We start from the raw sequence: 12,500 nt of genomic DNA, 5'->3' as shown, positions 1-12,500 counted from the left end.
GACTAGACACCAGTGTGACTGACACCAGTGTGACTGACAACAGTGTGACTGACACCAGTGTGACTGACAACAGTGTGACTGACACTAGTGTGACTAGACACCAGTGTGACTGACAACAGTGTGACTGACACTAGTGTGACTAGACACCAGTGTGACTGACAACAGTGTGACTGACACCAGTGTGACTGACACTAGTGTGACTAGACACCAGTGTGACTGACAACAGTGTGACTGACACCAGTGTGACTGACAACAGTGTGACTAGACACCAGTGTGACTGACACTAGTGTGACTGACACTAGTGTGACTAGACAACAGTGTGACTGACACTAGTGTGACTAGACACCAGTGTGACTGACAACAGTGTGACTGACACCAGTGTGACTGACACTAGTGTGACTAGACACCAGTGTGACTGACACCAGTGTGACTAGACACCAGTGTGACTGACAACAGTGTGACTGACACCAGTGTGACTGACAACAGTGTGACTGACACCAGTGTGACTAGACACCAGTGTGACTGACACCAGTGTGACTAGACACCAGTGTGACTGACAACAGTGTGACTAGACACCAGTGTGACTGACACTTTTTCAGAAAGCGTGAAGAGGAAACAAGAGGAAGGAGGCAACACTTTCTATCATCTGCAGTCACATGACACATGTCACGTGACACATGTCACATGACACATGTCACGTGACACCTCTTTCCTCAGCGCACAAGCACTCACAATGTGATTCAGGAATTACATCCAAGGCTAAATTACGATGGCGTTCAGTCGCAGTGATAGTCAGCCATTACATGCAGAAGACTGAGCTCCTCCCTGATTGGCTCAGAGAGGAGCGGCTGCCGTGACCTTCACCGTGGCTGCAGACAGGTGGCGTCAGGGGGAGAAATCAATGCAGTGGTATTTGGTGTGAAATAAAAGAGAGAAAGAATTGAAATGACAAAAATACAAAGATAACCTTTGAGCGAAAGGTTGTTGGTCTCCAGTGGAGCAGCTTCACATTTAGCCCTGTGTTTACAGCCTCCTGCTGCTGAAAGTGACGCTTTGTTGGGCAGAGCCAGCATCTGGCGGGGGAGTGTGGTCACTGAAACCCTTTGTGACATCACAGCGGGGTCATTCTTAGAACAGTGCTTTAGTGCACGGACCCCCCCTCCCCCCTCTCCACACTACTGACACAGCGCCCCCAGCTGGCCTGGAGTAGAACTGCACACGCTCTGACTTCCTCTACGGCACCAGCAGCATCAACACTTGGCGCCTGGCGCTAGCGCGCTAGCACGCTAGCACGCTAGGTGACTCGGTGTTCATGGTGCATCTCAGCAGAGGGCGCCACAGAGACCAGGGAGAACTGGTGGGGGAGAAGAAGACCTGGGGTCCTGAGGAGAAGCAGCCAGGTGGCCACAGGTGTCTCCTACCTGTCTCTCCCCACAGCGAGTCGAAACTGTCGATCTGAGCGCGCTCCACCTCCTCCTCATCCTTCTCCGGCAGGTCCAGCAGGAAGGAGACCATCTGCAGGCAGAGCACAGGTGGAAGCAGGTGACTGGAGCTCCTCCATGATCCTCCTCAGTCACCTGCTGGAGCACCTGGTCATCGTCAGTGACCACATGCACCACCAACTGACTTCAGTCAGCCAATCAGCTGCTGGAGACACTGCTGGGATTGTAAATGATCAGCCAGGATCCTGCTGCTCTGATCTGAACCACTGTTAAACGTGTGCAATCTTCAGTCCACCAAATCCTACAAAGAAGCATGAAGTTCTGGAGCTTCATGAAAACAAACATAGTGGTGGAACAATTATGGGAAAAGAAGAGTTAACTTTGAATTTGATGAGGAACATTGATGAGTGGGTGAAAGACTTTTGTTCCAACTGTGACCTGAATGTGTTGAGTTGTATCAGCTTGTAGAGCAGCAGCAGAGAATAGCAAGTGCGCCACCTACTGCCGTGGAGGTATAATCACCTCTCAGATCTTTAGAGGTAGACTCACAACACGTGTGAGAGATCACATCACAGTTGAGGGTCCAGTTGGTTTTCTTCTGTTGATTGATTGATTGATTGATTGATTGATTGAGATGTGACCCTCCACACTATTAACAGCAGCAGCATCGTGCCTACTGGACCTGCTGTGACTGTTGGTCTCTACTTGGAGGGCTGGAACCCTGAAGCTCCTCCAGGCCTCCTCAGACTTGAGTGCTCACCTCTGTGTGGCCCATACTGGCGGCGGCCACCAGGGCCTGCTGCACCGCCTGGCTCTTGCTGACCCTGGCAGCCTGCTGCTGGCTCTGGGGCGACGGCTGCTGGCTCCAGTCGCACTGGATGAGGAACTTGACCACCTCCATGTGGCCCCTCAGGGCGGCGTGGACCAGGGGGCACTGGCCGTTCCTGTCCAGGTGGTCCACCTGTGGGTGGGACAGCTCTGGTCAGGAAGACAGACACCTGTCCTGGCAGTCAGGCTGACCACAGGCATTGATAGGCATACGTGACCTATGAGTCCTCCACGGATCCAATTTTCTAGATCTGACGCGACCCAACCCGACCCGGGTACACACCCGCATCTGAACCGCAAACCTGTGCATCTGTACAATTAGTACTACAACCGTAGGTCATAAATAAAAGCCTAACGAACAACAGCCAATGAAAAGAGCAGAGGCAGGGGCAAAGAAAAGACTAAGCTAGACCATCAGACTAGACTTGACTTGACAAGACTACAGTAAAGTAGACTAGATTAGACCATCAAACTAGACTAGACTAGATTAGACTAAAGTATAGTAGACTAGAAAAGACTAGACTAGACTTGACCATCAAACTAGACTTCACTTGACTAGACCAGACCATAGCAACATAATAGGCTAGACTAGATTAGATTAGACTGGACTACTAGACTAGACCATCAAACTAGACCAAATCAGACTAGACCATTAAACTAGACAAGACTAAATTAAAGTGTCGTAGACTAGAAGATACTAAACTAGACTTAACCATCAAACTAGACTTCAGTGAATTAGACTAGACCATCAACTTAAACTAGACTGCAATATAAAATCAGTAGACAGGTCATAAAATAAAAGCCTAACGCACAACAGCCAATGAGAAGAGCAGGAAGTGGAAGTCAGATGGGAGGCAGCCGTGGGCCAATCAGAGGCCAGGACAGTGGAGGACAGGAAGAGGAGAGCAGGGGATCTGCTGAAGACAAAGAACCAAGAGCCTGCACATGCACACACACACACACACACACACACACACACACACACACACACACACCCAAACCCACCTTGGCTCTGCGCCGGCACAGTGCCGTTACCACGGTCATGTGACCGCCAGCGGCGGCGTACCCCAGTGGCGTGAGGCCGCTGCCCGACGCAGCGTCCACGCTGGCGCCGAACTCCAGCAGCAGAGCCACCGTGTCCATGTAGCCCAGGTGTGAGTGGACGCACAGCACGGGGGCGTTGTTGAGCACCTCTGTGCGGTAGTTGACGTTGGCTCCGCCCAGCATGAGCAGCCGGCTCACCTGGACACACACACACACACACACACACACAGGAGGCAGGGTTTCATGGCAAGAATGTGAAGGTCAGGAGGTCAAACTAGGGGAGGGTCCTGCTGCTACCTTGATGTTGGGTGTGTAGAGGTTCCTCAGCGAGGACAGCGCCGCCGACAGGCCGTCCGTGCTGTACGACACCCAAAGACCCTGCAAGATGGACGAGGACACGCCCACCTTCTTACTCAGACCCTGGGAGAGAGAGTGAGAGAGAGAGAGAGAGTGAGAGAGGGGGAGGAGTGTGAATGCTGCTGGATGAGCGGAGCCACGAGCGGACGTGACCTCTGACCTTGAAGATGTGAGCCTTGAGGATGTGGTGGCCCAGCTCGATGGTCTGCTGCCGGTTCAACTTGTTCTCCAGCCGCGAGAACCAGAAGGCCAGCAGCGTGTGGCCGCTCCTGCAGGGGGCAACAATCAGAGAGAGTCAGCTGACACCCGCTGATGGTCCAGCAGGAGCTTCAGCAGGAGCTTCAGCAGGAGCTTCAGCAGGAGCTTCAGCAGGACCTTCAGCAGCGTGATGGAGAACTGAGCCCTTCACAGTCAAACTGTCAGACACTGAAAACAGAACTCCCACTAGTGGATACAAGAGTTCCCACACAGAGTTCCACAACCTTAGAATTTATACTTCAAAGAAATGTGAGAAATTCAATAAATTTCATTTTGGAGATGAAGACTTTAGTTTTGAGGAGCTTCTCACGTGTCAACGGTAGAAGATACTGTGAAGAAAACAACCTCAGCAAATCATGAACTGCAGCCTCTGGACCAGCACCAGGAGCTCCTGCGGTGCTGGTCCCACTTACCTGGGGTCACACAGGAACTTGGTCTTTTCTCCTTCTTCCCTCCAGATGAGCCACTCCCTGAAGGAGGGGTGGACAAACATCCTGGTCCCGTCCCTCCTCTTCACCAGGAAGACGGACAGGTTGTCCACCCGCTGCTGGAAGTCCTCCCAGTCTAAGGTGCCCTGTGAGCACACACAGCAGCCACATCACTAGAGAAGACTAGAGGAGACCATCAAACTAGACTAGACTAGACAATACGATTAAACTAGACTAAAATATAATAGACAAGAATAGACTAAACTAGACTTGACCATAAAACTAGACTTGACTAGAGTATAGTATAGTAGACTAGACTAGACTATACCATCAAACTAGACTAAAGTATAGTAGACTAGAAGAGACTAAACTAGACTTGACTAGATTTGACGAGACCATCAAACTAGACTGACTTGACTAGACTATACCATCACACTAGACAAGCCCGGACCAGACAGTGTCAAGCTTCTTCAAATCTGTAACCTACATTTTTAAATGTCATTTGTTTATGACTGCACTGCCATTCTGTTCTGTTTTGTCTTGTTGTGTGTTTTGTGTTACGAAGCAGCCTGTTTGTTTGTCCAAGGAAAACTTCCCCCCGGGACACAATAAAGTAATCTTGATCTGGATCTTGATCTGGATCTTGATCTGGATCTCACTGACACAGAAACACCCAAGTCCCGCCTACCCAACACTGCATGAGTAGGGGGTGACGTTCCGCAGCTTCTGCCACACAGCCAGAGGGCGCTAACGGTTAGCGCTCCAGGTGTAATGCGGACGCTACCTGCAGCGAGCCGGCGTTGATGGCCTGGTAGATCTGCTCGTCGGTCAGCGGGTGCAGCGATGCTAAGGCCACGTTGAGCAGCGGCAGCGCCCGCTCGAAGGACGACTGCGTGGGGAAGCGCATGTTGCACTGCAGCAGGTAGACCTCGGCCAGGTTGACGGGAACCACCTGACCACAGGGACACGGCACACACTGGTGAGGGTTTCTATTGGCCCAGGTCCCAGAGAGGCGACGCGCTGACAGCACACCGTTATCACCTTGTAGCTGGAGCTCTTCAGCACCAGGTAGCCCTTCTCGATGAGGTCAAAGGTCAGTTTGAGGTACAGGTAGGAGCCCTGGCTCAGGGCCTTCAGGTGGGCGCTCAGCTTGCCGAAGGTGGTGTTGTCCATCTTGCCGTTGAGCGAGATGTTGTTCTGGATCTCGGGGCTGCTGTGGATGCGGTGCAGGATGTAGCCCTGCAGGTCCTGGTCGATGGCGTCGTTCTCCTCCAGGGCGTCCAGGGATATACGGTGAAAGGGCAGGTCGCTGGTGATGTCCTGCACAGTGGGAGGGAGGAGAAGATGAGAGGAGGTGGGGGAGGAGGTGGAGGAGCGGCGGCGGGTCGGGCCTGGGCGGAGCCTGCTCTCTTGCCTCACCTGCAAGGTGGTTCTGACCGTCACCACCAGCTTGAGCCACGGGGGGAACCTGCTGATGGTCTTGGTGAGGAAGGACACAATGGTGTCGCCGTAGTCGGGCTTGTGGAACTCGGCCTCGTTCAGGCCGTCGATGAGGACGATGAGGTCCTCGTCGGGGTTGATCTTCCTCTCTGAGGACAGAACACTTCAGTCACTGACAGCAGCCAGAGGAGACGCAACCGTTGTCAAGTCACAGCACTTTCAGATATATGTACATATATATATACTGTGTGTATATATAACTGCAGTGTGTATATATATATATATATATATATATATATATATATATACATAGCTGGCAGCACTGCTCCCACCTTTGTAGAGAGTGTCCAGGGGCTCCAGGACCCCCCTCCTGAAGGAGGCCAGAGGGTCCTGGACGCAGGAGCGCAGGCTCAGGACGCTCTGCAGGTGCGGCTCCCGCAGCAGCTGCTCCCTGTAGGCGGCCAGGTGCGGCGAGCGGCACAGCAGCGCCGCCACGTTGTGCACAAACTCCGGCACGAGGCAGGTGTAGGCGTTGTCAGCCTGGCAGTAGTGGTAGGCCACCACCTGGGGGCGACAGACACACGTGGGAGGTGAGCCGCTTCCAGCCTTTAGTGGAGTTTAGTGGGGGGGTGGGGGGGGTCTGCACTGTGAGCTCCGCCTACTTTCTCAGCATCTGCTGAGCTGCGAGTCATGTAGGAGGGTGGATGGTTGCACCATCAGGAGAGATCCTGTTTATGGTTTCACACATGAATAATACAGAGTGATACCAGCTTTGTGGCTGCTGCTGCTGCTGCGGCCACAAAGCAGCCGAAGCAGCCGCAGCAGCCGAAGCAGCCGAAGCAGCCGCAGCCGCAGCAGTGGCGCCACCTACGTCGGAACTCATTGGGAAATTAAACGGTTGAGAATTATCTGCAACTTTTTTCAATTCATAAAGCCACAAATTTCACGGCGAGGCCCAACAACAGGAGGCGCTATCTCCTCCTGCTGATCTCCAGCAGGAGGAGAGGTGAAGGAGGAGGAGGAGCAGGAGCAGGGGGAAGGGAGTGGTGGAGCTGAAGGAGGAGAAGGAGGAGGAAAAGGGAGGTGGAGGTAGTGGAACAGGGGAAAGGGAGAGGTGGTGGAGGAGGAGGTGGGAGAGAAGGAGATGGAGAAGGTGAAGATGGAAGTGGAGGAGTAGAAGTTGGGGGTGGAGGTGGTGGTAGAAGAGGAGAAAGGGGGAGGAGGAGGAGGTGGAAGCGGAGAAGGATCAGGAGGTGGAGGTGGTAGAGGAGGAGAAGGATCAGGAGGTGGAGGAGGAGGTGGTCGAGGAGGAGAAGGGCCATCAGCTGCTGGACTTGAGTCTTGATCATTCAGTTTGAACACAGCCAGAACCTGGAGGAGGAACCTTCTCTCTCCCAGCAGTGTCTGAGTGAAGGAGCTGTGGTGCAGCAGGAGGTACCTGGGAGGCCAGCCGCCTCATCACCTCCTCCTGGCGCCTCCTCATCTCGGGGGTGCCGGGGCAGCTGCCGTGGCTGGGCTGAGGCTGCGTGAGCGGGAGACCTTCTCCATCTGGACGCAGGAGAACACAGGAGGACAACATCAGGCTGAGCCACCACAGCAGCTGCTGGAGATCAACACCTGCATCCCAGGAGGTCCTGCTACCCTCCCGGCAGCCAGAAGCTCACTGGACTGGGCTTGGCTTCTGTGAAAACCAGAGCCCAGTCCAGTGAGCTCAACTGAAGCCTTCTACATTAAGGCTCTTCTTGGATGGTTTACTTGAGGACGCCCCCTAGTGTTCAGTCTAAATACCAAACGCTCTGCTGTCAGGCAGCTGGATTGTCCACACCAGGCTTCCTTAGAAACACGGCAGCTAACTAGGAGCGAGACCCTGGTCTGTGTACACCGACTGGCATCCATCACCATCCCCTTAAATCACATCCAGGTCACATGGGCTGACTGAGCCACACCCCTCACACACAACCAAGATCTGACCTTTGACCCTCCTGGTCACTAGGTTCTAGTGGAGAAAACCAACTGCAAGTGTTCATCAGTCTACTGCCATGCTGAGGGTAGAGAGTCTGAGTGAGTGAGTCAGTGAGTCTGTGAGTCGGCGAGTAGCTGAGTCAGTGAGTCTGTGACTTGGTGAGTGAGTCAGTGAGTGAGTGAGTGAGTGAGTGAGTCTGTGAATTGGTGAGTGAGTGACTTGGTGAGTGAGTGAGTGAGTGAGTCTGTGAATTGGTGAGTGAGTGAGTGAGTGAGTGAGTGAGTGAGTGAGTGAGTGAGTGAGTGAGTGAGTGAGTCTGTGAGTCTGTGAGTCTGTGACTTGGTGAGTGAGTGAGTGAGTGAGTGAGTGAGTCTGTGACTTGGTGAGTGAGTGAGTGAGTGAGTGAGTGAGTGAGTGAGTCTGTGAATTGGTGAGTGAGTGACTTGGTGAGTGAGTGAGTGAGTGAGTCTGTGAATTGGTGAGTGAGTGAGTGAGTGAGTGAGTGAGTGAGTGAGTGAGTGAGTCTGTGAGTCTGTGAGTCTGTGACTTGGTGAGTGAGTGACTTGGTGAGTGAGTGAGTGAGTGAGTCTGTGAATTGGTGAGTGAGTGAGTGAGTGAGTGAGTCTGTGAGTCTGTGAGTCTGTGAGTCTGTGACTTGGTGAGTGAGTGAGTGAGTGAGTCTGTGACTTGGTGAGTCAGTGAGTCAGTGAGTTGATGGGTTGGTGAGTCAGTACATCAGTGAGTCGGTGAGTCAGAGAGTTAGGGAGGGACCTAGTGATTGAGCGATTGAGTGATAGAGTGGATCAGTGCTGGAGGAGGCGGAGCCTACGTTTGGGTGAGGCCTGTGGGCTGTCGGAGGCGATCTGTCTCATGCGGGTTCCATGGCAGCTGAGCGCCACCAGGCGGGAGACGATGGCGGTCTTGCCGAAGCCGATGTTGCCCACCACGGCCACGCCGCAGGTGGCGCCGCCGTCGGGGCGGTTGAGGTGGGCGTCGATCTCCTGGAAGAGCCACTCGCGGCCGGTGAAGACCGAGTCCATGGTGATGCTGGGCACCTCGAAGAGCAGCGGCTTGAGGGTGATGTCCTGGGGCCGGTAGGGGGCGAAGCGCACTGCAGGGGTCGGACAAGGTCAAACTGGTTAGAGCCTGAGACTGGGAGCACTGGTTAGCATCACATACTGGTTAGAGTCTGAGACTGGGAGCACTGGTTAGCATCACATACTGGTTAGAGCCTGAGACTGGGAGCACTGGTTAGCATCACATACTGGTTAGAGTGGCTTGCTAGCAGACACTGGGAGTCACATCAGAGCTGCACTGTCAACAGAAAGCTGAAAGCAGCAGGTTGTAAAGTCTGGCACAACACTGACTGTCTGACTGCCTGTCTGTCTGTCTGTCTGACTGACTGACTGACTGTCTGTCTGACTGACTGAGTGACTGACTGTCTGTCTGTCTGTCTGTCTGTCTGTCTGTCTGTCCCACTGACTGACTGACTGACTGACTGACTGACTGTCTGTCTGTCTGTCTGTCTGTCTGACTGACTGTCTGTCCCACTGACTGAGTGACTGACTGCCTTAATGTCTCACTCTCTGTCTGTCTGTCTGTCTGTCCCACTGACCGACTGACTGACTGACTGACTGACTGTCTGTCTGTCTGTCTGTCTGTCTGTCTGACTGACTGTCTGTCCCACTGACTGAGTGACTGACTGCCTTAATGTCTCACTCTCTGTCTGTATGACTGTCTGTCAGTCTGCCTGTCTTTCTGCATGACTGTTTGTCTGCCTGTGTGTCCACTAGGGGGCGTCCCCTATGTCCTCTCTGTCCTCCACGCAGAGGTGAGTAACGCGGTCACTCGCCCCAGCCGAGAGTTTGAAAACCTGCCCTCGGCCTGAGAGTTCAGAGCCGAAGCCCCAGAAGAAGTGTGAAGGAACTCACGTGACTGGGACTGCCAGGCATGGTTGTTATTAGCAGAAGCTGAGACGGACAGCGAGCGGCAGGCAGACGGGTGAGAGAAAGAGAGAGAGAGACAGAGAGGAGAGAGAGAGAGAGAGAAGAATGTGAGAAGGAACAGCGAAGCACAGAGAGCAGCGTCAGTGGAGCTGGAGGAGCATCAGCTGCACCTGCTGCTCCTCCAGCACACTGACACACTGCTGCAGCGTCAGTGTGTGTGTGTGTGTGTGTGTGTGTGTCGGGTGGATGGGGGAGGATGCAGACAAAACGCTGAATTCCTGGTTGTGTTTTTATTTGCTTCTACCACTGTCAAGCTACAATGAGTTGAATTGTCTCCGGCTGACAACAGCGCCACCACTGGCAAACCACATCACAGCGCTCCCTTCCGGTCGACCGACAGACACAACAGCTGACAGCACCAGGACGAGATACAGGAAGTGCAGCAGCCCGAGAGAGGCGGTGCCGAGGACCTGCAGGAGCTCCTGGAAGCCTGCAGGGCGGCGCTAGAGTCCTGCAGGGTGGCGCTAGAGTCCTGCACGGCGGCGCTAGAGTCCTGCAGGGTGGCCTTAGAGTCCTGCAGGGCGGCGCTAGAGTCCTGCAGGGCGGCGCTAGAGTCCTGCAGGGTGGCCTTAGAGTCCTGCAGGGCGGCGCTAGAGTCCTGCAGGGCGGTGCTAGAGTCCTGCAGGGTGGCCTTAGAGTCCTGCAGGGTGGCCTTAGAGTCCTGCAGGGCGGCGCTAGAGTCCTGCAGGGCGGTGCTAGAGTCCTGCAGGGTGGCCTTAGAGTCCTGCAGGGCGGCGCTAGAGTCCTGCAGGCTAGAGTCCTGCAGGGCGGCGCTAGAGTCCTGCAGGGTGGCCTTAGAGTCCTGCAGGGCGGCGCTAGAGTCCTGCAGGGTGGCCTTAGAGTCCTGCAGGGTGGCGCTAGAGTCCTGCAGGGTGGCGCTAGAGTCCTGCAGGGCGGCGCTAGAGTCCTGCAGGGTGGTGCTAGAGTCCTGCAGGGCGGCGCTAGAGTCCTGCAGGGTGGCCTTAGAGTCCTGCAGGGCGGTGCTAGAGTCCTGCAGGGTGGCCTTAGAGTCCTGCAGGGTGGCGCTAGAGTCCTGCAGGGCGGCGCTAGAGTCCTGCAGGGTGGCCTTAGAGTCCTGCAGGGCGGTGCTAGAGTCCTGCAGGGTGGCCTTAGAGTCCTGCAGGGTGGCGCTAGAGTCCTGCAGGGTGGCGCTAGAGTCCTGCAGGGTGGCCTTAGAGTCCTGCAGGGTGGCCTTAGAGTCCTGAAGGGTGGCGCTAGAGTCCTGCAGGGCGGTGCTAGAGTCCTGCAGGCTAGAGTCCTGCAGGGCGGCGCTAGAGTCCTGCAGGGCAGCAGAGGCAGGGAGCAGCCGCTGCCCTGCAGGACTTCTTTCACCCCAGCCAGATCTCAGAGTGCTGCTGCATGCACGACGTCTCCCACTCTTTTTCCAGGAGGGCTAATTATAACTGGCGAGGGAGGAGGAGCCACGCTGCGAACCTTGGGCCTTATGCAACCGGCAGAGTACAAACACACACCTGGAAGTGGGAGTGACGCGGCCGGCGCTGCCTTTTAGCCGCAGCTCAGCGGAACAACGCAGCGTTTTCATCCCCGCACTCAGAGAGGATCTTCAGAGGCGTCGCTCTGCCGCTCGCATACTGCCACAGGCTGTGAGGTGGCCCGGACTGACGCAGTGCTGCAGACCAGTACCCGGGTACCAGCGTCCAGGATCTAGTAACTAAGAACCAGCACCCGGGAACCAGCACCAGGGAACCACTGGCCAGGATCTAGTAACCAAGAACCAGTACCCGGGAACCAGCACCAGGGAACCACTGTCCAGGAACCACTGTCCCGGATCTAGTAACCAAGAAGCAGTAACCAGGAACCAGCACCGAGGAACCAGCACCCGGGAACCAGCACCAGGGAACCACTGTCCAGGAACCACTGTCCCGGATCTAGTAACCAAGAACCAGCACCCGGGAACTAGCACCAGGGAACCACTGTCAAGGAACCACTGTCCCGGATCTATTACCAAGAAGCAGTAACCAGGAACCAGCACTGAGGAACCAGTGTCTAGGAACTAGTAACCAGGAACCAGCACCCGGGAACCAGCACCAGGGAACCACTGTCAAGGAACCACTGTCCCGGATCTAGTAACCAAGAAGCAGTAACCAGGAACCAGCACCCGGGAACTAGCACCAAGGAACCAGTGTCCAGGAACCACTGTCCCGGATCTAGTAACCAAGAAGCAGTAACCAGGAACTAGCACCAAGGAACCACTGTCCCGGATCTAGTAACCAAGAAGCAGTAACCAGGAACTAGCACCAAGGAACCAGTGTCCAGGATCTAGTAACCAAGAAGCAGTACTCAGCAGTACCCCTGAAGGATCTGGGTCACTTCGAGGATTCCAGGGGTTTGGGAAAGACAGCCACTGATCTTCCAACAGGAAGTGTGGGAGCCGTTTCCAGGAAGTGCACACAGGAGAGGAGCAGAGGAGGAGGAGAAGAACGGAGGGAGGGATGATACAGGATAATCCGGCCCACAGCTCCCCCTCGGGTGGTGTTGAGCGTGGTATCACTCCTCCCCCTCCTCCTCCTCCTCCACCTCCTCCCCCTCCTCCTCCTCCTGCACCTGTTTCATTATTCAGCAGGTTAGATGACTCACAGCGGCGGAGCAGCCTGGAGGAGGAGGAGAAGCTGTGGAGTTGTGAAGGTCTGAGTGCTTCCTCAGAGCTGCAGTGGGAGTTGGTGCCCCCCCCCCCCACCTGCAGTTGCTGCAACACCAACAGGTTCTTACATCA

The 12,500-nt window shown here is 54.9% G+C and overlaps 1 protein-coding gene across 9 annotated transcripts in view; it reads right to left on the bottom strand.

Moving 5' to 3' along the window:
- Nucleotides 1-12,500, bottom strand: part of tanc2b (tetratricopeptide repeat, ankyrin repeat and coiled-coil containing 2b) — a 66,144-nt gene that overhangs the window by 10,989 nt on the left and 42,655 nt on the right. For 7 of the 9 annotated variants that reach the window (XM_076040528.1, XM_076040527.1, XM_076040526.1 and 4 more), the window contains 13 exons: nt 9,692-9,730; nt 8,590-8,871; nt 7,236-7,345; nt 6,130-6,361; nt 5,777-5,946; nt 5,399-5,677; nt 5,142-5,309; nt 4,343-4,503; nt 3,832-3,940; nt 3,612-3,734; nt 3,276-3,512; nt 2,203-2,403; nt 1,422-1,515 (listed from right to left, as the gene is read on the bottom strand). In XM_076040528.1, the coding sequence (XP_075896643.1) occupies nt 1,422-1,515; nt 2,203-2,403; nt 3,276-3,512; nt 3,612-3,734; nt 3,832-3,940; nt 4,343-4,503; nt 5,142-5,309; nt 5,399-5,677; nt 5,777-5,946; nt 6,130-6,361; nt 7,236-7,345; nt 8,590-8,871; nt 9,692-9,730 (2,205 nt within the window). The remainder of the gene's footprint in view (nt 1-1,421; nt 1,516-2,202; nt 2,404-3,275; nt 3,513-3,611; nt 3,735-3,831; nt 3,941-4,342; nt 4,504-5,141; nt 5,310-5,398; nt 5,678-5,776; nt 5,947-6,129; nt 6,362-7,235; nt 7,346-8,589; nt 8,872-9,691; nt 9,731-12,500) is intronic. The other 2 variants (XM_076040530.1, XM_076040531.1) reach the window with 1 other exon arrangement.

The sequence above is a fragment of the Nelusetta ayraudi genome, unplaced genomic scaffold (assembly GCF_046127955.1).
Source record: "Nelusetta ayraudi isolate G7.1 ecotype Tasmania unplaced genomic scaffold, CSIRO-AGI_Nayr_v1 ptg000061l, whole genome shotgun sequence".
Taxonomy (NCBI): Eukaryota; Metazoa; Chordata; class Actinopteri; order Tetraodontiformes; family Monacanthidae; genus Nelusetta; species Nelusetta ayraudi.
Note: the sequence above shows the minus strand (reverse complement) of the source record. Positions and strands in the feature narration are given on the sequence as shown.